This window comes from Periophthalmus magnuspinnatus, chromosome 8, assembly GCF_009829125.3.
Source record: "Periophthalmus magnuspinnatus isolate fPerMag1 chromosome 8, fPerMag1.2.pri, whole genome shotgun sequence".
Taxonomy (NCBI): Eukaryota; Metazoa; Chordata; class Actinopteri; order Gobiiformes; family Gobiidae; genus Periophthalmus; species Periophthalmus magnuspinnatus.
Genome location: NC_047133.1, coordinates 26,038,547 through 26,062,527, shown reverse-complemented (window position 1 = coordinate 26,062,527; position 23,981 = coordinate 26,038,547). Strand labels below are relative to the sequence as shown.

General features: G+C 41.5%; 3 protein-coding genes across 4 annotated transcripts in view; 1 reads left to right on the top strand and 2 right to left on the bottom strand.

The window, feature by feature from the left end:
• Nucleotides 1-1,084: 1,084 nt before the first annotated feature.
• Nucleotides 1,085-9,189, bottom strand: srl (sarcalumenin). 2 transcript variants are annotated; one of them, XM_033971798.2, is made up of 7 exons: nt 9,106-9,189; nt 5,042-5,137; nt 4,858-4,953; nt 4,296-4,331; nt 3,659-3,775; nt 3,338-3,571; nt 1,085-3,253 (listed from the first exon to the last, which is right to left on the bottom strand). In XM_033971798.2, exons 1-7 carry the CDS (start codon nt 9,164-9,166, stop codon nt 2,442-2,444), a joined length of 1,452 nt encoding a protein of 483 aa, XP_033827689.1. In that variant the 5' UTR covers nt 9,167-9,189; the 3' UTR covers nt 1,085-2,441. The 2 variants fall into 2 exon arrangements, with proteins under 2 accessions (XP_033827689.1, XP_033827690.1); XM_033971799.2 differs by lacking the exon at nt 4,296-4,331.
• A 1,423-nt stretch (nt 9,190-10,612) lies between these two features.
• Nucleotides 10,613-16,195, bottom strand: tfap4 (transcription factor AP-4 (activating enhancer binding protein 4)). Its single transcript, XM_033970626.2, has 7 exons — nt 15,722-16,195; nt 14,261-14,426; nt 14,060-14,158; nt 13,800-13,970; nt 13,579-13,725; nt 12,778-12,945; nt 10,613-12,701 (listed from the first exon to the last, which is right to left on the bottom strand). The coding sequence occupies exons 1-7, from the start codon at nt 15,808-15,810 to the stop codon at nt 12,543-12,545; spliced, it is 999 nt and encodes a 332-aa protein (XP_033826517.1). The 5' UTR covers nt 15,811-16,195; the 3' UTR covers nt 10,613-12,542.
• Nucleotides 16,196-18,874: 2,679 nt separating this feature from the next.
• Nucleotides 18,875-23,981, top strand: part of glis2b (GLIS family zinc finger 2b) — a 28,745-nt gene continuing 23,638 nt past the window's right edge. Inside the window, exon 1 of the mRNA XM_033970625.2 lies at nt 18,875-19,671. The gene's annotated coding sequence lies outside the window, so the exon portion shown is untranslated. The remainder of the gene's footprint in view (nt 19,672-23,981) is intronic.

The window sequence follows — 23,981 nt, the reverse complement described above, 5'->3', positions numbered from 1 at the left end:
AATGGTTCCACTCATTGTTAGACTATTCAGAAAGCCAAATTGTTTGTTGGCTCCAAGATGCAAATGTCAGCCAATAAAACATGTCCATTGTATATGAGGTTAAAGTGTGTTTTCACCCTGTTTGCCTCGTGTCAAACAGGGTGGGTGTATAATCTGTGACTGGACATTTTCATTTTCTAATTTTCCAGCTGTTTCCTGACCATGTGACCAGAATCGCAATTTAGACCCTCAGGGGCGTAAATTTCTGTATCTGGTACCAGTAAACACGCTCACCTCTGATTACGCACCATCCTCAGAGCTTTGGTATCAACAAGCATTAAAATAGCCTCTACTGAAAATCCAGGTACCCACATCATAACTGGTCCTGGCAACAGGAACAATCTTCAAAATAAACTAGGGTCCGACCCGTGTTGTCCAAGGAAGTAAAGTTTCCCCACAGCAGCTTGGTCCCTCTGGAAATGTCAGACGTCGAAAAGCCAATGGAGAGACGGGCTAATTAAAACAGTTTCTCTGCTGTGCGCGTCTTCAGGGCACAGTCCGCTGCTCAAAACGGCGCTTTTCAGTCAGGATCACTCTGAACTTAACATTTTCAAATACAGCATGCAAAAGCAATTAATCGCATACTTTAAATAACAAAATATAAGTCGCTACTTGTTTTCATTCCGTGCACGGTCCACGTTGAGAAGAGGTGTCAGTTTTCCTAATCGGGACAATATTGGCGTGTTGCAGGTGTATCTCTGTCTGGAGGCTGTACAGCCCTATCCTCCCCGGGCGCGGTGGATATCGCAGTCTGCTGCCGCCACCATCTTCTGTGCTTTCAGATGGGCGTCCAGCCGCGTAAAATGAGCGTGTGCCTGTGAGGTGGGGATGATTTATGTCAAGAGCGACGTGGTTTCAAGCGCATCCTGGATGTGTCAAAATAAAAGTCAATGGGAAATGTGCGGGGCCGAATCCAGCTGTGTGCTCAGCGGACATCAGTCTATTGCAAGAGGCAAATCTATGCTTTCAGTTCTATTAAATATAAAGTATTATCAAATAGACTCCGATCAGCAGAGGCTCTTGAGTACAACATCAATAACCACAGTTTCATGTCAATCAGCAATCTTTATTCGGAAATCTTTGTTCAAGCTTCAAAATAATAATAATTTAAGTGTTATTTTACAACCAATTCACATAAAATTTAAAACGCAACTATAACAGACCAACATGGCAACCACCCCGAAAAACCTGGACCATCACATACAAATGATAAAACAGTATTTATTAGGGTCCGTGCTCGGTCCCTTTGGAGTTAGTTTTCTGTTTATCTTCTTGCACTTTTACACAGCACTCTCTAGTGGCCAACATTTGTATAGAAGCACCACGTGGAGCACACACATTCAGACAAGAATAGTGAGCAAAGGTTGGCTAGAATTTGTTGAAAAGGGGCGACTCTCAGCAAGGGGATAAGGAAGGTCATTTCTACCTACCCGTTAGTATTATCTCATCGATAATGTCCTCATGCCATGTCATGATTCTGCTGAATATTTTGAGGTAGGTTTAAAAAGCCATAGGCCTATAGCATCTGCATCTGGTGGAGTGAGGTCAGCTTTTGTCCTCTCACCACAGAGGTCAGGGGCCAACTCCAAAATCCACAAGAGGGATCAGTTAACAAATTTAAAAAAAGATTGGAATAATACACATTTTCTTCTCTGCTTAAGTACAAAATTAAGCTTTACATGTGCAATTTAATAAATAAACACAGACACATCCTTCCATGTTATTTATGTGGTCATTCAGCTTTCAGAAAGCTTAAGGCAATGAAAAAAATAACACAGTACTGAATGGAAGTAGTAGACTTAAACAAAAACAGTAACAACAGATGAAACAGAACAAGCCCTCAGATTAGGTCTTGGCCCCTGACCTCTGCTTATATAACAACAATGTGAAGATTGTCAACAATCCATGAGCATCATTATATAAATATGAAATAGAACAATAGCACACTCAATGGTGCTCACCAATAATCCATTTACTGAAATGAAACAAAATATCTGCTTTAGTGCAGCTGTCACATTTTGCAACAACCACCTTTTTACTTCACATAAAAGGGAGCTGGTATCACTAAAATTCCATTTATAATCTGTTTTCTGTTTTGTTTTTTTCTATTTTCCCCCAAACCCAGGTCGTGAACAGTCCAGTCGAGGTTTTTATGTTTGTTTTTTTTTTGTTTGTTTGTTTTTTTTCAGTGGTGTTCCATTTCTTGTCAGCACTTGTGCCCTTAAGCTGCCTTTTCACTCCTCCTACTGTCTAACTCCATTCGTACTCTACTGTATATTCTCATTCAGAAAAACACAAATCCATTCTTTGTCCCCTTAAGCACTCAGGTATCCTAAAAAGACCAGGCTTGTAGTAGCACCCCTTTCTTCAGCTCACTTCCCACTCACACTCATCATTTTTCCTCAGTTTTTTCGATAGCGGTTCTTTGGCTTTTCCCCACAGCCTGTAGCTTCACACGAGGACAGGCCAGGCTGCTTGCCAGAGTTAATGCTGCTCAGGAGAGCAGGTAGCTCATTGGTGATGGCCTTCTCTATTTTGTCCAGCAAACAGCCCCCTATGTAGGAGCACTGAGTGGACAAAGGCTTGAAGCTGGCGATGGGGTTGATGCCAAAGAAGTCACGATACGCATCACGGTTCGGCAGGTCAAACTTGCTGACGTTGGTCTTGGCTAATATGGACTTGAAAATGAAGAATTTGTCTGGGTCATCAACAATCTCCTTAAATACTAGCTCAGGGTCACTGAAGAAGCTCATCTTGTCTTTAAAGGTTTGAACATATCGATCAACCAACAGGCTGTGAATGCGCACTCGAATGGCATGTTGGCGGATGAAGGCAATTTTGTTCTCTAAGCGGTTCTCGATGACCTGGTTGAGGTCCTCGAGGAGGGAGATCTCCTCCCTCTTAAAGAGCTCTCTGCTGGTGTCAGGGGCATAGTCGTATGGCCAGAAGGAACTGACGTAGACACGAGGAGGTTCAGTCACATTGATGAGAGGTGCCAAGCTCCAAAAGAGTGCTCCATAGACCCTCATTAGGTCCTGGGTGGCCAGATGGTCAGCTTTGTTCAGAATTATGCGAATCTGAGACTCACGTCCCTTCAGCTGTCTAAAAAGCATCTCCAACTCCAGGCCCACATCCAGTTTAGTGGGGTCAAATACCACAAAAATCAGGTCAGCACGGTCAATGAACCACTGGCAGACATCGTTGAAGGGGTAGCCTGAATGAGAAAAATAAAATATGATGATTTTTTTTTTTTTTTTTAATGAATGATTATTTCCTTGTTGCTCAAAAAATCCCTCACCTCTTTCCTGCTGCTTGCGGTTCTCAATGATTCCTGGTGTGTCCACAAATGTCACACGCTCCAGCAGTTTGTGGGGCATCTCAATACCAATGAGCTTCTCCAGGAAATTCTGCCCAAACTTCTCGAGGGGGGAGAAGGAGCGGGAGCTGTCTGCAGCCATCACAATACCTTCCACTGACCGGATCTTCTCTCCATGCATAATGACGGTGAACTCTGATGTGGTGGGCTCCGCTCCTATCAAGATAAATGAGGGGACATCTTGAAACATTCTGCCCATTCGACCTTTTGGTACCTGAGTCTACTTATCGGGACACATTGTACCTGTGTAGAGCTGATATTGGCTTTCATGTAAACCTAGGAGGTAGTTGATCATTGAGGACTTTCCTACACTCCAGGGTCCCAGGAACAGCACCATTGGCTTGGATGTAATCTCTCCATCTGCATAGGAAAAACATAAAGTACATTTTTGTGTTGTTGGCTGGCTGACTTTAAAATAATTTATTAACAACAAACCACAAAGAGCCAGGCATATTTAATCAAAGCCCAAAGCATCCAGGCATAAAAAGAGACTGTCTGGCTTTTGAAAGCAAGCTAGTGGGTGTTGGCTGGTATTAGAGCTTTTTGTACATGGCAGAGATAGTTTCTCAAAAAGCAATGATCTAAACACATAAAAATACGAAGGATAGACCCAGTAATGCAGTGCTTGTTTTTGCTAGAGTCAGAAAAGTACATGCTTCCCACTCTATACAGTAGTTATTTGTACAATCATTTCTTCCCTTTATTTTATTTAGAGCTCTTTCTGTTGTGACCTGATTTCCATATAGAATGAATGGATGTTGAGAGTAAAGAGTAGAACCATGTGCATTTGCAGGGACATGACGTATTAAGACAAATGGAGGGGAAGGAGAAGACGGAGCATTCTCGGCTTTGCCATGCACAAAGGTAAGCCCACACCCACCTGTGGCCTGGTCGCCTAGGGTTCGTCCAGGATAGGCTGTTAGATGAGGGGAACAGTTTGTGAAGGACAGGGATGAGCACATTGACGGTGCAACGTGAAGGGTGCTATCACAAAATGCATGAAAGAAATCCATATTTGACCTCACATATCAAACATGGGTGAGTGCATGTATGAAGGCCATTATGATGTGGGTAGGATAATTAATACAGAAATATATTTAAAAAAAATTGAAAAATCTATATTTACTGGGTAACTGTTCTTGGTTTAGTGTAGGTGCTACTTTAAAACAAAGTAAGTGTATTCATAGACTCATAAACTAATACATTGATAAACCAAACTACTTTATAGTAGCTTCAAACATCATCAGGCTTGACTTTCAAAATACTGGTAACAATATTTTGACTATTGATGAATTGTTTTGGATCTTACTTTTGGGATAATAAAGGGAAAGAAATTGTTCAAATTTAAAAAAAAAACGCTTGCTTGCACATGACGTTCTCCACAAAGCATCCCACACAGATCCCACTCCTCAAGTCAGCAGACGTCTGCTCGTTGGTCATACCTGAGATCTCATGCTGCCGCAGCTCGTTGTACTTGTAGGCCTGCTCCATGGGTTTGATGGAACTGTGGTAGATCTTTCTCAATGTTTGTAGAGCCGCTTCAATGACAATAGAAGGTTAGGTTAGGCATTGAGAGAATATGTTGTGCTTGTAGACATAAGTTGATAACAATGTAGACTTTTTCACCTGCATAGTCTTTTGATTTCTCCTCAGTTGCAAGTCTAAGTGTTTCATCTATGTGAGATCTGTCCCTGAGAGGCTCGGTGGTGACATCCTCCCCTTCTGAAAACAAAGGTAAAAATACATTTACTACTTTAAACATGTGTAGTACATACTGTAGTTTTAGCACTCTGAACAGTTGTCAGTCATATTTAAATGTATGAGCTGCATAAAGAGTAGTGATTACTCTAATAAGAGTGTCATGTACAAATATGAAAGTATCATGTTACTTCAATCACAGCTGTTAATGCTGTCAGCTCTTTATTTAGAAAGACAGGGACAAAAATAAACACACACAGAGCTGTGTTTGGCCTCAACATGGCTCTGATAACAGATAAAAGCCACAAAGGGACTTCCCTGCTCCAGTACAGTATGGATGCAGAGACTCATTGTTCCCAACACTAATACACACAGCCAGTGTACAATCCTCTGTCTTTACTCCTCTATATTTATTCCATTATCACAGAGGTATTCCATGGTGCAATTTGTCCGCATGTCTCGCAGGCCCAGCCCCTAACCAAAAGCATAACTGTCCTGTGTCAGAGCTGAGCAGAGCTGTGAGGTGAAAATAAAGAGTGTTCCTGGTTCACACCTCCTGCCCTGCTGTAACTTCTGCTGGAAAAGCACATGCTCCAGCGTAAACCACTATGCTTGAATTGATCATGTTTACCAATAGCTTTGCAGTTTTATGTTTTGTGATAACTTACGTTCCTTGATGTTTTGTATCATTTATAAAATAATTATTTTGTTCTTACCTCTGATCATGTGTTTTCAGTGTAATTGTGTAATCAGTATAACATGTGACAGAGTGTAAGTTTATAATTATTAAGTTCACGGTGAGCCTATATAACGGGCCTACTTGGCCAGGTATTTTGTAGTATACTTTCGACAAAGTCACACAACTTAAAGTACTACTTAAGACTTTACATTGAACTAGGATGCACTTTCAAAAGTTAAAGTGAACAGTAATGAAAGATATTTTGTGTTGAAATAGGCAAAGACAATATGTCACCATTTTCCCTGATGGTGTAATCAGATTCAAGCTTCTGATATTGAGTGCAGCTGAGTCTTTAAACACTGCCCATATGAGTGCCCCTAAGTGTTGTTAACTTGTTAACACCCTCTGGTGCGCTGGGCAGCACACCACAGGAATCACAGCTTGTTTTGCCTACACAGGGCATGTCTTGCATCAGCACTCAAAATTAACCCTGCAGGCGCCAGGAGAGTTGAACCCATGATATCTGTGGCTTGGACCATGTGTCTTTACAAAGCCCATTGCCCCACAGCACTAGTTGGTTCAGAGAGACTCTCCACTTATAAACTACATCCAGTGTGAATGGGGGAGATTTGAGCCCAGCGCCTAGGCTGTGTAGCATCAACATCCACCTCTATTGTTTCAGCCGGAGAAGGGTACGCAATTATAATACAACCATACAAAATACAGTAGAGGTTACAAATATTATGTTTACATCTATCTATCTATCTATCTATCTATCTATCTATCTGTCTATCACAGTGTACACTTGTACACTAGTGTGCTAGATCATGTTCTGTTGGCAGCACTGGAAGGTAATTGAATTAAAGTGAACATGAGGAGAGCAGAGGGAAGCCCCAGGATATTAGTTGAGCTTTGGGTTCAAGTAAGTCAAACTTAGGGGAATCCTCTGGTATGCTTCTTAAAGGGCATCACATATTAGTTTCGCTGCAAAAACTTTGTTGATATCTTGATAAAGTCAAATATATTTTCATCGTTCCTACAACATACTAACAAGAGAAATGTAACATTTCCATTTGTCATTAATGTTAATTCTCATATCATTGCTCCATCATCCTTACATCAGAAGTTAGCAAAGTTAAGCAATAATAAAACTTTAAAGACAGATTTTGCCTGTTAATGTCTTGTGTTGTTGATTGTTTATCTAGCAGATATCCAAAAGAAGTAATTGCACTTGTAACGCATGGTAACAACTGCAAACCAAAAGCAGCAACAGCAGGAGAGCACTGGAATGTGCGTTTTCTGTCACAAATAGAGGTGTGAGGCGGGTGTGGTGCACAGATGGCAACAGGTGGTGAAGCTGCTGTAGAGCTGCCCCCATCCTCACAAATATACCCCCATGGCTCATGCGCCCGACTGAGCCGGAGGCACAGTGGCTGCATCCTATTTTAAGGATCTGACCAATAGCCTGACAGTTTAACATTTAGCCTAATTCATTGGGATATGAGTATTCTTCTGTATGGACTGCTATTAAATTTAGAATTGATCCAACCCTTGTAAGTGTAGACTATTTTTGTTCTGACTAACTGCTTGTAATGAGCTGACAAAAGTGAAGAAAGACAAAGAGAATGGAGTAGTTTAAAGCTTTACACAGAGGTGTTGATCTCTGTCTCCCATCGGAAGCATGTGAAGGACACGCTGTGCCCTTGGTCCAAGTCTCATGAGGAGATGGAGCCATTCTAGAGTCCTCCTCAAAGAGAGGGACCCCCCCACATGTTATATGATTGCAGAGGAAATCACGTGGGCCTGTATGTTTCAGGAACAAGTTTGAGTTTGTGGTCTTTATCACTAAGAATTCATTCATAATAAACATAAATACATTTATGTTAGTGTATTATTGCCTTAACAATGGGCCAAATCTTGACCAGAACTCAAACTGACACTGATATATTGTAAATATGCAAAGTGTTGTTTGAATTGTGTCAGAGATGGTTGTAAAAAAAATTCCACAAGTGTTTATATTTTATATTTTCTTTTGTTGAATTCCAAATAGTTTAGGAAACAAAATATGAGGCTACAAGCCTAAACATGGAAATTCCTGAACATTGCCACTAATGTTTATTTCCAAGGCCACCCCACAGCTAAAAATCCTTATATTTTCTCTAGTTTGCTCATTGCAAACAATGAAGTGTTGTTTATTTACTCTGACTTTATATTCTGACTTCTGACATATTTGCTGAAATTTACATTGGGCAAGCTATTACAATGGCCTGGCTTCTCCACTGGGGGAAAGCATGTCCCTATAAGGCCAACTGCTGGGAATAAATTGTGTTTGTGACAGTGCAGAGTGACAGCAGCTGTGCAGCATATCAAAAGCCTGGTGAGGGTAGAGAGAGAGGGGGAGAGAGTGGAGAGGGACGAGTAGAGCTGCACTGAACAGTGTAGGGTTTCAGAAGGCCTTCCAATCTTAGACATCTGACTGGGCCTGGGCTACACAGGCCTGTGTCGGGCGGAAGGGCTGAACCCCAAGGACAGGCAGGGGTGAGAGGCAAGGGTAACGTACTGAACAAGGGCAGATCCATATGCATTATTTTAAATGGGGGAAATCTGGAGGGGCAGCAGTCACTATAGTATATACATTTTCTGATATTGCAGTTATTAAAATATTTTGATTACATTTAGTAGAGCCAAATGCATCAATACAATCATTGCTATCTTTAAGCACTGTTATCTGTAGTGTATGTGGGGAAATGGGACATCATGGAAGTGAATCTAAAACAAATATGGTTCTAAAGCCCCTTGAGCCTCATCGGACAAAAACTTTCCATTGGCCAGTGCCATTTGAAAGCATGTCTGACCGTCTGCCACACCACTGTTCAAACTCTACAATGGTCACATCTAAACGCTTTGTCCAACTATAAAAAATGAATGCTGACAGATTCAGTTAAAGACATCCTATTCTACATGGTGAGACCTTAAGTAATAAAGTAGGACAGTTTTTAAATAGTTGAAGCTTAAAAAAGATGGTTATAAATATGTGTCTATCCTCGCCTGGTATTTCATTCTGTCCCCATGTACTCCTAGGCTGTATTAAGTTACCATGGGTTACATATATTGTCAATAATCTACAGACAGAACATTATATCTGTATATATGTATTATAAACAAAATATTGAATTTAAAAGTTTTGAAACCTGAAATTATGAATGACAATGACACAATCAGCTTTAGTTGACACATGAAACACAGTAAATGTAAAGTTTGCACCTATATAAAAAGTAAACATAAAAATGTATGTAATTATTGTGATTCTTACCTGCAGCGGCCTGCAAGAGTAGCAGAGAGAGCAGACAGCAGATTGAGAGCGTACCCTTCATGATGGCTGCCAGGAGAACTCTGATAGTTTCACATACTATATATACTGCAGGCAGGAAGGTTAAAGGGCGCAGAGAGAGGAGAGGCGGGCACTGAGGTGGCCAGCTGCTGGAGGGGCCATGTGTAAGAGCTGTTAGAACAGACCACACCAAATGTACCACCAGCTGATTGTCCTATTCAGAGTTCACCGCCTGGTTGCCAGTCTCAATAAATGGCGAGCAATAAACATTTCAATAAAAAAAAAAAACATTCATAATGGAGCAACAGTAAAACATATGCGGTGTCAGAAACGACCAAATGTGAATGAGGTTTAGAAAGACTTTCCTAGTTCTAAATGAGGGGTGATACTTGTGACAAATGACATTGTTTACACAAGTGTTTTAATAGTCAGAAAATGACAGCAGCCCATGAATCAAAAGTATGCTCCAAGTTGTTGGTTTAACTGTTTTGGTTCAAGACATATTTGGCAAAAAGGCCTATTAACTTACTCAATTTATATCTGTGGTTGCCAATAGAGATGGGCCCAATCTTCATAAATTGTAGTAGTTTTTAATATTAAAAGTATTTAAACCGTATTTATTGTGCATCAGTTTCAGTTTGAGACTAGCCAATCCACTGTATGATAAATTATATAAACCATACATTTTATGTACTTAGATGTGAATTTTGCACCATATCTAATCTTATAGTTCTATGTGTAAGTGTTACGGTGATGAGAAGTATGAAAGCTAATAAGGACATGCATTGGACATGGGAAGGACCCAATCTTAAATCCCTAACTTGGCTAAACGCAGGATGGATTACGACTTTATCACACTCCAGCAGACACTGTGCAGACATAATCTTAATTCCAATGAAATCTCAATGGTACAATAATCCAGAAATGTGCCTGGAGTTACATACCAAATGCTCTAAAAGAGTTGATAAGCTTAATTTTTAATGCATACCACACAATTATTATTTAGCAAGAACCTTGACAACAATTCATCTAACAGCTTGCTTGTTGTATCATTACAGAGTACAAATAGATTTTGAATGTGGTGTAGCACAACTAAATATACAATAAACAATGCCACTGAAGACATCCAAAATGATCCTATACCCTGATATTCCCAGTAAAATGTTAATTATTCAACTCTATAGCTGAAACAGTAAAAGAGAAGATTCCCCATTGTTTCCCATAATATTGTTAACACTATGTTAATATATTTAATATATCATAAACAATAGTGTAAAAAAATGTCAAATAAAACACTCAAATCCCAAAAAGTAAAAAACAAGGTACAAACTTTATTATTCTGTCTTTACAAAGGCACAGGCCTCTTTTCCCCAAAACATTTTCTCTTAAAAAAAAATAGCTTCTTGATGACTGTATACATTGACAGATCAAAACTTAAAAAGTACATGTGAACAACTTCATAACAACAAAAAACTTGAAAGCATGAATGTTGGCAAAATAATAAAAAGTGTTTCATGGGGGAAAGGACAAAATATATACACAGCTGTAAAGTTTTTGCTTTTACCTCAAGTAGGAACCGTACAGAAAGCTTTCTTTGTCAATCACAAAGGATCTCTGCTTGTCTAGTACAGTAAGTGCTTAATAGTTTTTGATCTGCCAGGCCCACTATATTCTGATATGTCCATGCTTTTGACAAAAAAAAGAAAAAAAGACAAAAGTAAATTTATGAGACAAACAGGGGCTCTACAAACATAAGGCATACCTCGATATCCCGAAAATTCCCCTTTTTCATTGATAGAGTAAGTGCCCCTTTGCTTTGTTTAACAGACTACAGTGCAGCTGACATCAATATATTTAAAGGGCAATTCTATGATAGATGCAATGTGTTGAACCCGAACACATTATCTGTCCAGCAGCTCCATCTATGCATGTACAGAACAATGACTTTGAAGAAAAGCACATTTCACTTACAGGTCATGTGTCAAGAGCTGCATTCATAATCTCTGGTGTACCAGGTATGGCTTTTCCATGTATCACCTGGTTTCAATGTGCAGGGAAGATATGACTGAATGGAATGTTTACAAGCACTGCACCAGTGCATGAGAACAAGTGCAAATCCAGATCTAGATGACACTGTGCACTCTATTTGGAGAGAGTGCTTATATGAAGAAAACATACCAGCAACAAGTACACTTATAATAAATGAAACAGCAAAAGTAGCCTAAGCCTACATATGTCAGCATGTATTTTAACACCTCTGAGGTGCAAGACCCTCTCATGGTAACAGTGGGGTTAAAAACCATAGGGAGACATACAACAGTTGGGTACATACTGTAGTCTATTAGAGCCCAGGGGCTGTGTTAAGGCTGGCTCCACAGTGCCTCCCGCACTGGAGTAAGGCTATATGCCTCTTCTCCATCTGGGTCTTAAATTTCCACCCCAGAAATGATCATAAAATGAACACAAAAAAGAAAAGAAAATATAGTATACAAGGTAAACAAACAAGTGATATAGATATGTCTGAAAATGCATAGAACATCTATGGGCTGTTCATTACTTAATCAAACTTCAAACATCCATGGTTTAGAAAGAAGCTCTTCAAATTCATCAAAAAGGGTGATTGTACGTCAGTTTTGTTTAAATGTATACGATGGATACAAAGCAGATGAGGTGCCACTCTCTGCACCCACACTCCAGACCACCTCTTAGACCCTGCTGATTACTTTGACTTTTTATCATAAGAGAGCGTCAATATCAAAGCACTGTATTCACTGTAGCCAGGCAATGACAGAAACAAACACGCAACAACATATGGGATTACTGGGAACCCAGCCCAGTAACACAAAAAGGCAAAAAGACAAAGTAGCAATGAACCGTTATGTGCACTCCTAAATCATGCTTAATTTCCTGTTAGCACCAATAAGCCATGAAAACAGTTTCTGTCAACATGAAGCTTATATCTATTACATTCTCTTTGAAATTCTAGCTTAGAGAATCCAGAACATACAAAATATTATCTCTCAGAGGGATCTAAAGACAAACAAATTCAAGATCCAAAAAAAGACGTTCTGGGGACATAATAGTTGCAATAATTAGCAATTCGGCATGATGTGTCTATAGAACAATGGTTATAGAGCTTTCTGAGGAAATTTAAAAAAAAAGGTTTCATTGAATACTTGATAAAGTAATACGGTATTGATTAAATTTAGAGGGTGGCGAATACAAATGCATTGCAGGTAGGACTGCTAGAAAATTTAAACCAGTCTAAGATTCAGTCTATGCCTCTGGGCTGACAAAAAGTAGAGTGTTTATAAAAATCTCAAAGAGTGCTTTAGTCTTTCTATCAGCCTTATGAAGGTCCTCATAGTGCTGTTGAGTGTGTATGTGTGTGTACGGCATGCAGAACAAAGGAGTCCTCCTCAGGGCAGTGAGCAGTCATCTGGTCCGTCACTGTTGGAGGCTGTGTCTGAGCCAACGGCTTCTGAGAGAAGACGTCCAGAAGTAACAATAACTGCTCTCCTTTGCTCCTCCTCACCTGCACTAGATTTACCCTGGGTGCCCTCAATGTGCTGGATTGCCTGGAAGCATAATTTCACAAGTTAATGTGGCTCCCTCTGGTGGCCATACTTTTGTTGACGTATTGGAGAAGCTCACTTGAACAATGGTGTCCAAATTCTGTCGAGATGTGGACACTGTGTTGATAACAGAGGCTGGGCCCATGGTTACCACAGTGACGTGATGGGGCTGTGGAGGTTGGACAGGTGCAGGGACAATAACCGTAGCATGATGAGTGGGGGCAGGAGGGGTGGCTGGGGCAAGCACCTGAAAAAACCCATACAAGCAATTTCATAAACTTCAGTAACAAGACGGATAAACATTTGTAGTCCTTGATCTTAAATAGGTGTGGAACTTTAACACTGGAATCAAATAAAAACAAAAGCTTATTTCAGTTATATTACCAATCATTGTTTCCTTTGAGCTCAGGATTGCCAGATGTGTTTTGTCTGGCAGGTCCTGCTAATCAATTCAGTGTCATGTTCAGTTAGGGTCAGCCGCAGAAACCAGATCCTGCGATTCACTGAGAGAGGCTGAGAGATTACTTGACAAACAAACTTCAGTTGTTTACTTGGCTAAAGACACTTGACATGAAATGACATGAAAAGCCAGGGAACTAAACCTTAGAGGGAGAATTGTTGTAGTGTGTCAAGACAAAACATTGACTTATATAAAAGGTGTGCACCTTTATATATCTGAAACTTTAGAGTTAGTCACCTGATATATCTTGCTACTTTGACATGTGCATTGTTACTGTAAGGGTCTGTAAGGGTCCACTGTCAAACATTCCAGGCAAAACACTTCACTCAAAAAACTTACATAGTGCACCTTTATCTAGAAAGTCCCACTAAGAATCTCTTTTTCAGGGGAGTCTTTACATATACATTTTTTTTTTCAGACCTGTGGGCTGTGCACTGGAGTGAGGTCCCTCTCCAGCTGCTGCTTCTGTTGTTGCAGTTGGACAAGGCTTTGTGTCTGCTGATCCTGCACATGGAGGGCAAGAGCTTTCAGCTTCTCAGGATAAAACTGTGCATCCAGTGAACGCATCTGCCAGAGAGAACAATTGGTTTATAACCAAAACTCATTTCTATTTCTTCAGTCCCACTGTAACAATAAATTACCTGTTCTTCCAGGAGCATCCTGACAGAACGTTCTTTCTCCAGCTGCTGTCTTAGCTCAATCATCTCACGTCTGAGGTCCTCAGTCTTCTCCTCCTCCAGAATATCAGGAGAGCCAATCCCTTCATCTTTTTCTTCTGCACGCCTTCTTTTAGGAGATGTGCCACTTAGTTCCTGTTGAGCACAGAAAAGGTAAATGAACATAATCACTGAAATTGCTTTATGGATCCGTAATGTCATAGTCAAAAGTTGTGATTATTTACTTGTATGATTCGTTTGAGCTGACTGTTCTGTTGCAATAGCCGTGTCTTCTCCTGCTCTAAAGTAAAAATGTAGTCTGCAGTTTGTTGCAAGATAGCAGCCTGGTGAGATAAAGACAATGCATCATATAAGGAGTACAATTTCATTTCTTTGAACCTCTGAATATGCAACTTATTTTTTCAACCAATCACTTTGAGACCCACCTTGCTCAGCTTCTCTCCATCACTGTGTGGGATGAGTGTTTTCAGTGACTGGAAACCAGCATTAATGCTTTGCATACGCCGACGCTCATTGCTGTTGGCGATCTCTCTGCGTATTCGTCTTTCCTGGTCCCGGGCTGTTTCGGGCGTTAGAGGAAGATTGGCCAAACTGCAGGACAATAGGTGGAGACATGGTGAGTTTCCTTGTTAGTTTGCGCCGACTCAAAAAAATACTGTGGACTATGTCTGTTGACATTGGCATATGCTATGAATATATACTCATTATCAATATATTATTATTAATATATCCATACGTGATCCAAGAAAAACGTACAGTACAGAATAGAGAGAGACTGACAGACATGCAGTCAAAAGCTCTATAAATGTTTTAGGCCGTTTACTAACACACATTGTAAATGGTTTCTCTCATTTCTAGCAGTTTTCATTCACATTGTGTATTTGAGCACTAGACTACATTTCCCAGAATACCGCGTCACCATCGAGCAGCTGTGCATGTATCCCTCCGCCTCCGTTCAACCCCGAGCTGCGGACGACGTATCGAGGGCCTTCCGCGACAACACACCCCCTTATAAATTTAACACCATTTAAATTACCAGCTTTTTCACATGGATAGTGGGTCGAACTATCACATATATCAAAAAATACATGTTTCACTTTGTCAACAGTGTAAGAGACCGTCCCCATCACTGCGAGCCTGTCCAATAACGCGTGCTCTAAGCACACTTTTCATGTCCTCCGCCATTACAACAATGCGGCAGGCAGCATGGCAGAGGTACGGGACGAAAAGACGCAATGCGAGAGGCGCTTGAGTAGCAATGTGGCCTTCTATTAAACCGAGTGTATGCATCAAGCCTTTACAAAGCCTTTTAAAATTGCTACCACGGCTTTGAGCGATTGATTGTTAAACCATGACGCCACTCACATGAAACAAGTCCAGACCCTTTGCTTTTAGCCCAAGCCACAAGCATGGCCGCACTACCCACAATAACTTCTGATCGGTCTGAGGTAAACGGCAACGTGTGACTGGAAAACAGCCTACTCCTCCAACTGTGACACCCGCAGCGAGAGCCATACTCTTGTAATGCAAATCACTGCACACTAATGTGACACTTGAGAATAATTTAAGGATAAATAGACCGCGGACGCGCTCTAGAGCGGAGTAACAGCGTGGCGTGCAGTACCACGTGGTTTGTGTTTGTTAGCTCTGAAATACATCATTTTTTCGTAAATGTGCCAATTAATTTGACGTATTCATGTACCAGTCCGGAGCTGGACATATTGTTGTAATTGTGGCGTCATTATAAAAGCCCGCAGCTTCCCGTGAGTAGATCGTGTACACAATAACATCTGATGAAGCATGTTGCCTCAGCGCGCCCTACTCTCAAACAGAGATGACTTCCACACACCGCATCGCATATACAGTGAATGCGTGTGTATACGTACCTACAGAGCCCTCCAATGACTTCTTTCTCCGTTTTTCTGAAATGTTGCAAAGAGGGCACCTTCTGAGCGGGTACCATGAAATACTCCATGCTCACCACTCGCCAGTTTTGGTCCCCCCCGTCCCCAAAAAAACACAAAACAAACGCTCTAGATGTAAAGGAAAGCGGAACCGTTGTACAAAGAAAACTGCCGTGATGCAACGCGGATTTATCCTCAGATAATGTATAATCTCGTGAGTGTAGAGTGGTAGTTTGAGGCTGCTCAGAGTTGTAATGTTACTCGTCTTCCAGCTGATGGGGTTCCCTCGTTGTGTGTGGCGCTCTACCTCGCTCTCTGTCGCTCCCTCCCCTCTCCTTCTCCCTCTGCATGGCCCTGTGTGTGTGTGCAGCTGATGGGATGGCTTTCAAGGCGGGAAACAGCTGGTAGGAGTCACACTACTGCACTACCGAAAGCCTCCTTCCGCACAGAGACGGCAGCACTGCATGTAAACAAAGGACTATTTAGCGCGCCGATTCAAGTGCGTAAAGACTTCAAGTGGACAAGGGACAGATACTGTAGTGGCTTTTTGCTTGATTAAAATATAATGCGTCATGTTTTACTATATTTCTCCTGAGCCCACCAAACATCCATGGTTAATTAAAAGTGCAAGGTGAAGGTTCTGTGAACGTGATGCTTTGCCCCTGGAATGTTCCACAGTATGGCATTAAACGTATCTTCAATCAATCAATCAACATTTATTTATAGAGCACTTTGCAACACTCAAGGTGACCAAAGTGCTTTCCAGTACAATCAAATTAAAACAAGTTAAAATCATACTAAAACAGTAAAATAGGAGAATAAAATACATTATTACAACAAAATATAAATAATGATAATGTGTCACAACATGTCACATGTTTTAAGCCTGGATTTTAAAAATCTTGCGTGTATTCAGTTGTTTTATTTACACACACACACACTCACCCCCCCCCCCCCCACACACACACACCCACGCACATACTACACACACACATATTCACACACACACAGACATACACACACACATACATACATACATACATACATACATACATACATACATACATACATACATACATACATACATACATACATACATACATACATAGTAAAAAAACAACCCAAAATGAGTACTTATGGTGGGTCCATCTTCTCCATATAGGCATAGTGAACCTTTAAAGCCATGCATTCTAATTCTAGTCTAGTGTAATAGCTAGCTTTTTGGGCACATAGAGAGCAGAAGCTGGCCTATTGGTCCAGCAATAGGGGAATATCTATATCTGGTCGATAGGGAAATATCTATACCTTGGCGTGGATGGACACTCAGATCAGATCAGCTGATGGGTTGGCTCGCTGCACAGCAACAGTGTGAGGGAGGGAGCTGCAAAAGCCTGCTGACAACTGTAAATTATCAGTCAATTAATTATCTATAGGCTATTGTACGTTTATATGTCAGTGGAAACAACAACAAAATATATATGTTTTTAATCCTTGTGCTCAACATTGCACAATCAATATCTCCACTTACTCAGGCCTGTTTGGCTGCTCAGTGGGCAAACATCCACACATTAACACAAAACACAAAAACACACAGTGCACAAAGCTACATTTAAAAATATACAGCTTCAATTCATTTTCTTGATGTAATGTAGTTACACTACTCAATTCCTTGGGGGTGAGAAGTCACTTGCTGGTGAGGCCGAAATGTGCTGGAAAAGTGGAGTAGTGGAGTCATATTGGATATGGATGAGGGTAGCCTAATTTTAAAGAGGTATGTGACATTTCTGGTGGAGGATCCACCACCTGCTTGTCTTTCCCGATATGGTATTACATTTTTCTATCTCCATGCAGATATAAGCAGGTGACAGGTCAGTTTACAGTTAGATCTGTGGAGAGACAACCCTGCTCACAAGTATTTTTGGGTAGTAAAATACCTGCTAAAATGCAAGATGGGTATGTTTAATCCCATGCTGTAATGTTTCATTTTAGGCAAAGCAAAAACAAGTCCATGGAGAAAGATGGTAGAGGACCCTACACAGGAAACGTAACATTTCTTTACAACTGGAAATACTTAAAGGAGCATTGTGTAACTTCTGATAAAGCACTTATCAACTTGTTTATATGAGCATGTTATTTCTCCACAGTATGACATTAGAATAATCTCTACAACCAGATGGCGCCACAAGGCCAAATTACAGGCCAGATCCATGGAGAGGCAAGTTATTCACTGTAAGAATGCATGTTTTTTCAAGTCTCTTTTTAGCAATAGTAATGATCAAGTTTAGTTTATTTGGATATTGGATAAATCTTGTTGTTCCAAGAATTGATTTTGATTTTCAATCAAGAATGTATAGTACTTATAGCTACTTCAAATAGAAGCAAACACTTATTTACCACCACCTCCATTTACAGTGCCATTATAAGAATAATCATGCTGCTGTCATACTCTAGTTTACTTACAAGTGACTTTGCTCTGTAGTTTCCACAGCCTACACAAAATAAATTGGCCTAACTGCATTTCTGAAATAACAGAAAAGGTAAATGAAGCCTGATTGAATGACATCTCCATGTCCCTACCAGAAATGTTAAATAGTGCACCAAACCTAAACAATAGGAGATGGACAGCTGACCAAAGCCACAATTTAAACAGAGTTGAGATACCCAAGGCAATAGTGCCAGTTGAGCCAAGTGAGTTAAATGCATGTCTTGCACAACCTGCCCATCTGACACAGTCTTGCAATCAGACAATGTAGGCCTATGCTGCAGTATTTAAAACTTGAAATGTACGCCTATTTGTATATCTACAGCCCTGTATTTTAGGGTAACACATAGGCCTAGGCCTTTATCATTGTTTTGATTATCACCAACAAGTGTCATGTCCTAAAGTGAGCTTGTGATAAATGTATTCAAACATCTTATTGTTTTCTTGTTAATAAAATGATCTCTGTAGTTTCTCCTCTAGGCTATGAGAAGAATAAATGGCTTACGTGAATAACTCTAAGAGTTCTATAACATAGGCTCTAGGCTAACACAGGAGATGGCCGTGAAGACAGAGTGGGGCGAGTTTGGAGAGGACTGCCCCGCGGAGGGGCGGAGCAGTAAGCATGCGCTGAGCTGGCAGACTCTGGGCTTGTCCTGACGGGCTGGCTGGGCTCCGGGCGGCTGTCTGTGTGCTTCAGACACTCGTGGAGGAGACTGCCATCAACACTGTGTCTCCACGAGTGCTTAGAAAAGAAGAACCCTATAGACACGGCCGTAACTGCGACCAAACATAACGAACATCCCCACCGCGGCATCTGGAAAAGCACGACAGAAGAAGAGCGACACTCCTTTATCACAGAACCAGGCTGCCACCCGCCCTGCCTAAAAGACCACTGCTGACATCCTTCAGGAGAACTACTCACTCCCTTACCCCCCGAGGAGAGCCACGGTCACCCACTGGACCACCTCTTCACCGACAGTGCCATTAAATGATGCGCGCTAAACCAACGATAAAACCTGTGCGTTTTTGATGTAACTAGAACCCTGGACTCCGTTTTTTCTTAGCTTGGCAACAGTTACGGCTAGAAATTTGGGTGTTTACACTTTGTGACGGTTCGCTGTGGAGTGATAATATGCACAACGGAGAACTCCACGGTGACAAACAAGATTGTTATTACATTTTGTATTGATTTGACGCAGTTTGGCTGTGTTTATGTTTGACAAGAAATAATTCTGACAATGGTCTGGTTACAGACCTCTTCAATAAGCCTTTAATAATATAACAATACATCACGTTGCGACCTTGTTTTAATTCTGGAAAACGCGAAAAAATAAGGAGTCACTAATCGGAGGAGACGTCTGAGCCAAAGGACTTGCGTGCAAAGTTTGCCCTGGCAGAAGCAGAGCCAAGTCGGAGACATCTCGGCCACATCCACGGCATTTCCTATAAGGTAAGACCTGTCACTGTTCAAGAGTCTATTTGAACATTTGTTTCCTCGTTCTTGTGTGGTAAAACTCACAGTAGTGACCCATTTTGTGCGGTTCTCTAGCTGTTATTGTAGGCTGTCCATTACAGACCGGTTCCGTGGAGGACAGGGCATCTGAGAGTCTGTGCAGTATGCAGACGTGTTGTCATGCCTAAATAAAACATGTGGCACGTGACTGCCAGACTCCTTATTTCGCACCCTTCTAGTTCTACTAATTTGTGAGAGCACTTTTTAGAACTGCTCAAACCCTGGCCCACTTTGGGGTTTTCAGTGTTCCTGCTCCACCAGCTGTTGTGCAAGATACATGCTTGGGTTCAGCTCTTGTCACATCTGATAAAGAGTTCAACGTCTATAGACCACTGGCGGTCACTTCAACCTTATTGATAAAGCAATGATAATGCATGACCCTCAACACAAATGTAAAGCAAATAATCACCTTGTAAAAGATGAATTTTGATTGTGTTCTGTAGCAACCAGCTGCACTGTAAACCTATTCAACAATAGCTTTCTGAGTTCTGTAAAATTTCAAATATGTGAATATGGCGTTTGTGCTTTCTTTTCTGCTCCACAAAATGCCAAAGTTGAGGCCATGTAGTGCAGGGGGCAATGATGAACCCAGGCCAGATAAAGAGCTATTTTCCTCCAATTAAGCCAGTGCGCTGTCCCTGAGCCTAATTGTGCCATCCAGTTTGGGATGGATCGTCTTCTCATTGGCTGCCTCCCATGGGCCATTGTTCCAGAAGATGCCAGAGGAGAGAGCTGAGTCCTGCCAGACCTACGAAGCCTGTACTGAGGGGGAAACACATGGATCATTAAAAAAGTGCACTGCCATACACATTAAATTAAAGTTTGTGGAATATTTGTATATTTCCAAGATTAGAGATGAACTATATTACACGTTGAAGCATTTGAACTCTATGGCTCACTCAGATAGCCTGTTAGCCCAGTGGAGGTCTGGCCGCTGGCCCAGTGGACCCCCTCTAAAGTATGCAGGGAGAGAGGCCGCTTGGGTTTTCTGCTCTGAGGGACTCGGACTCCCTCCTCCAGGCCCCTGCTATTTAATCCATAACCCCTGTGTGAACTGCGCACGCAGGTGCTACTCTCTTCCATTGCCTGCCACTCAATCAGCTGATCCTCAGTTGACCAGTTTTGTTGATCCTTGATGGATGGACTATGTTCATATGTCATAACATATGGGCTTATGCGATTGTAATGAGATTGATGGTTTACCTATGGAAGAATTTCCTGTCAATACAGATAGCTTATTGTAATTTGTAGAAAGACCTTAAACTTTGACCAAGATGCCATTATCAATGGGCAAAATTGTTTAAAAGGTTTAAAATATTTCTGTGACAGAAATAGAGAAACAGTGATGGGAGATATGTGGAAAAAAAATAAATTGTTGTTAGCAGCATAAACTTTCAAATAGGGCTACAAAGTGCTGTGCAATTTCACAGTCCATTTACATTTTGTGTGTTACTGAAATCTCAAAGACATTTAGTGACATGTTTTTACATATTGCCATACTATCGGCATCAAGACAGTAAAAACGTAATATTCTTTTGCGTTATCACCCTTATTCTTTTGTCATGCAGTTTCTAGTTAGGCAAGAACTCAAAGGCTTTCTGCATACTGCACTACAAAGCCAGATGTCCACTGGGTCCAGCTGTCCATCCCTGTGGTGGCATTCCTCTCTCACAGGATGTGTACTGGAGGCAGGCTTCTTTGCTGTGCATTTTCTCATCCTGCTTGGCTGCATTCTTGGCCACGTGTAGTAGTCACTTATAACATCTGCTTCAACAGTTTGTCTGTAACTTACTTTTTAACTTACCTATCACCTGACCCTGTAAATGTGATGTGGGACAATAATGGGTGCGGTTATTGTTGTGCTAATTTCTGTGACATCATACCCCAGAGACACCAAGCAGCAAGAGTTTTGCTGTTTTATGATGGAAAAGGTGGATCCTAATGGCATGGTCCTGCGTCATAAAGTAACCACGAGGCATGTGCTGAAGCAATGCTGGGATGCCACAGCACACTTATACTTAACATCTCAGACCAACCAACAAATATTTAGTGGTTTTATGAAGTGAATAGTGATCTTTTGATTTATGCATGGAACAAAATAAAACAACTTGATTATTGATGCTCATTAAACCTTATGTAAAATATCCTAACACCTATAAAACACATTGCACAAATGACATTGGCACAGTCATTGTGGGTGAAAGCGAGTGTTTGAATTAATATCACAGCAGGGTTTCTGAGCAGCTGGGGATTACGGTCAAAGCTAAAAGGCAACTCGGCAGCAGGGGACAGAGGATTACAGTGGTCAGTGAATGAGGCACCATCCTGAGAAAAATAATGCACCCATACACTCGCAGCTAACATCAATAATGAGTCTGAAATATTTATGGCATAAACTGCCTGACCTGTTGATTGACTGGAGAGAGGTTGGATTCAAGTCGGTGTGTTATTCACCAACTGCTGAAAAAGTATCATTTACTGTCTTGCCTCCTGTGTGTGCCTCATTTTGCTAGAGACTGGAGTGGAGCATTGCTTGCACCAAATATTTTATCTGTAACTCTTTCCATATGTGCTGCAGAGGAGGTGACAGTGGGGCTGGGGCGAGTGGTGATGGGCCAGATTTCTGGACTCATTTGTTGAGAATAGACACAGCTACAGGATACAGAGGCTGACTCACACTGAGTGAGGAGTCGAAGGAGACTGGTGCATACCGCTCTGCTCCTTGGCTGGCTCCGCTCACAGACCGTGCATTTTTCTGCAGTTAAACTGTAACCACTAATCACTTCACGGCCTCACTGTTTCCCTCCTGCTACAGACCATTCCTGGATCCTTAGGGCAGGTTAAAAAGTGCTTTTGGGGTAAAAGTACCCTAGCCTGGTCAAAAATCACCTGCAAGGAGCATCCCAAAGTACCACACAGCTGTTGGTCCCTCAGTAACAATCTGATATGGTGAAATGTATGGGTCAGTTCCTCTGCTGCAAGTCTACAGCCCAGCATTTCCAAAATAAACACAGACAACTCAGTGCCTCGCTCCAGCTACCCCACCCACCTCTTCTCATTCTCTTTAGTGCTCCTTCTGGGCTCCTCGCTTATATCGTGAGAGAATTTTAACTTCAGGCCTTGCAGACAATATGCAGACCATGTCTGGGTCTGGGCACACAGTGCAGGAAAATTTAAGGAGAGAATATAGGACTAAAGCCAAGACATAAAAGAACACCAGCAATGTATGCAACCTGGAGGAAATGGAGGGAACACTGTCCAGTTTCCATGTGAGATTGAACTGTGATAGTTGGTGGAGACGTACTCTATAGTACGTCTGCAGTATAGTTTGAATAGACACAGCTGGTTTGTATTATTATTTACTTGCTGGCCAACACCCTAGAACTCGGGATACTCTGTGGTGTTACAGCAGCTCAGAGGGGGCTGAGGTATGCATGTGTGTGTTTGCTTGTTTGAAGAGAAAGAGAGGAGGAGTCAGTGAGGGGGCTCTGACTGTAAGTACAGCTCGGGAATAACAGAGGAAAGGGGCAAGCTTCTTACAAGGGGTTGCATGACGGAGACATGGGTGAGGCCTTTTAAAGACTCTAGCACAGCTCTCATGTCTGGGCCTGGCTGTGTGTCTGGGCACATCCAGTCCTGTCAGCCTCCAGACTTTGGCCCCTTCACCCCCACCACCACCCCCACACTGCTGCCTCTCCCTAGCTCCCTTCACCATAGGAGTTGAAGTTGATAGGTCACAAAAATAAGGCCATGAGATGTTCCCTCAAATTGAGTTCTTACTTTTCTCTGCTGCCAATACTATATAGTCATATGTTTTGTTTCATTTTTGAGAATTGTTTCTGATGAGCTCTAGTGTTGCTTTGTGATATCAAGGCTTTGCAACTCAATGGCTGTAGTATTTACCCTTGAACTAAAACACTATATCCTAAAATGTCTCTTTCAAATCTTCTCATAGGTTTCACATTTTTAAAAAGCTATGTCTCTAAAATTAATAAATGCTCAATAACCAAATCGTGCCTACAAATTAAAATCATACTCTCTCTTTGACAACACTCCTCTGTCTGTCGCCATCTCACCCCCCCTCCGTCTGTCCTTCTGCATCTGTCTGTCCACTCTCTGTCCCCATTTCTCTCGTTTTGGATGAAGACGCACTAGATGAAAGCTGTAATGTGGATCTCGTCAGTCTTCACAGGACTATAGCAAGAGCCTAGGCTTGGAGATAAAGTGTAAAAGAAAAAGACATCATA

Coding starts and splice junctions, on each gene's coding strand:
- tfap4 (XM_033970626.2), bottom strand. CDS start 15,810: ATGGAGTATTTCATGGTACCCGCTCAGAAGGTGCCCTCTTTGCAACAT. Junction 14,159..14,260: donor ATGGAGAGAAGCTGAGCAAG/GTGGGTCTCAAA, acceptor TTATCTCACCAG/GCTGCTATCTTGCAACAAAC. Junction 13,971..14,059: donor AGCTCAAACGAATCATACAA/GTAAATAATCAC, acceptor TGTGCTCAACAG/GAACTAAGTGGCACATCTCC.
- srl (XM_033971798.2), bottom strand. CDS start 9,166: ATGAAGGGTACGCTCTCAATCTGCTGTCTGCTCTCTCTGCTACTCTTG. Junction 4,954..5,041: donor GAAATCAAAAGACTATGCAG/GTGAAAAAGTCT, acceptor TTGTCATTGAAG/CGGCTCTACAAACATTGAGA. Junction 3,776..4,295: donor CCTAGGCGACCAGGCCACAG/GTGGGTGTGGGC, acceptor TTTCCTATGCAG/ATGGAGAGATTACATCCAAG.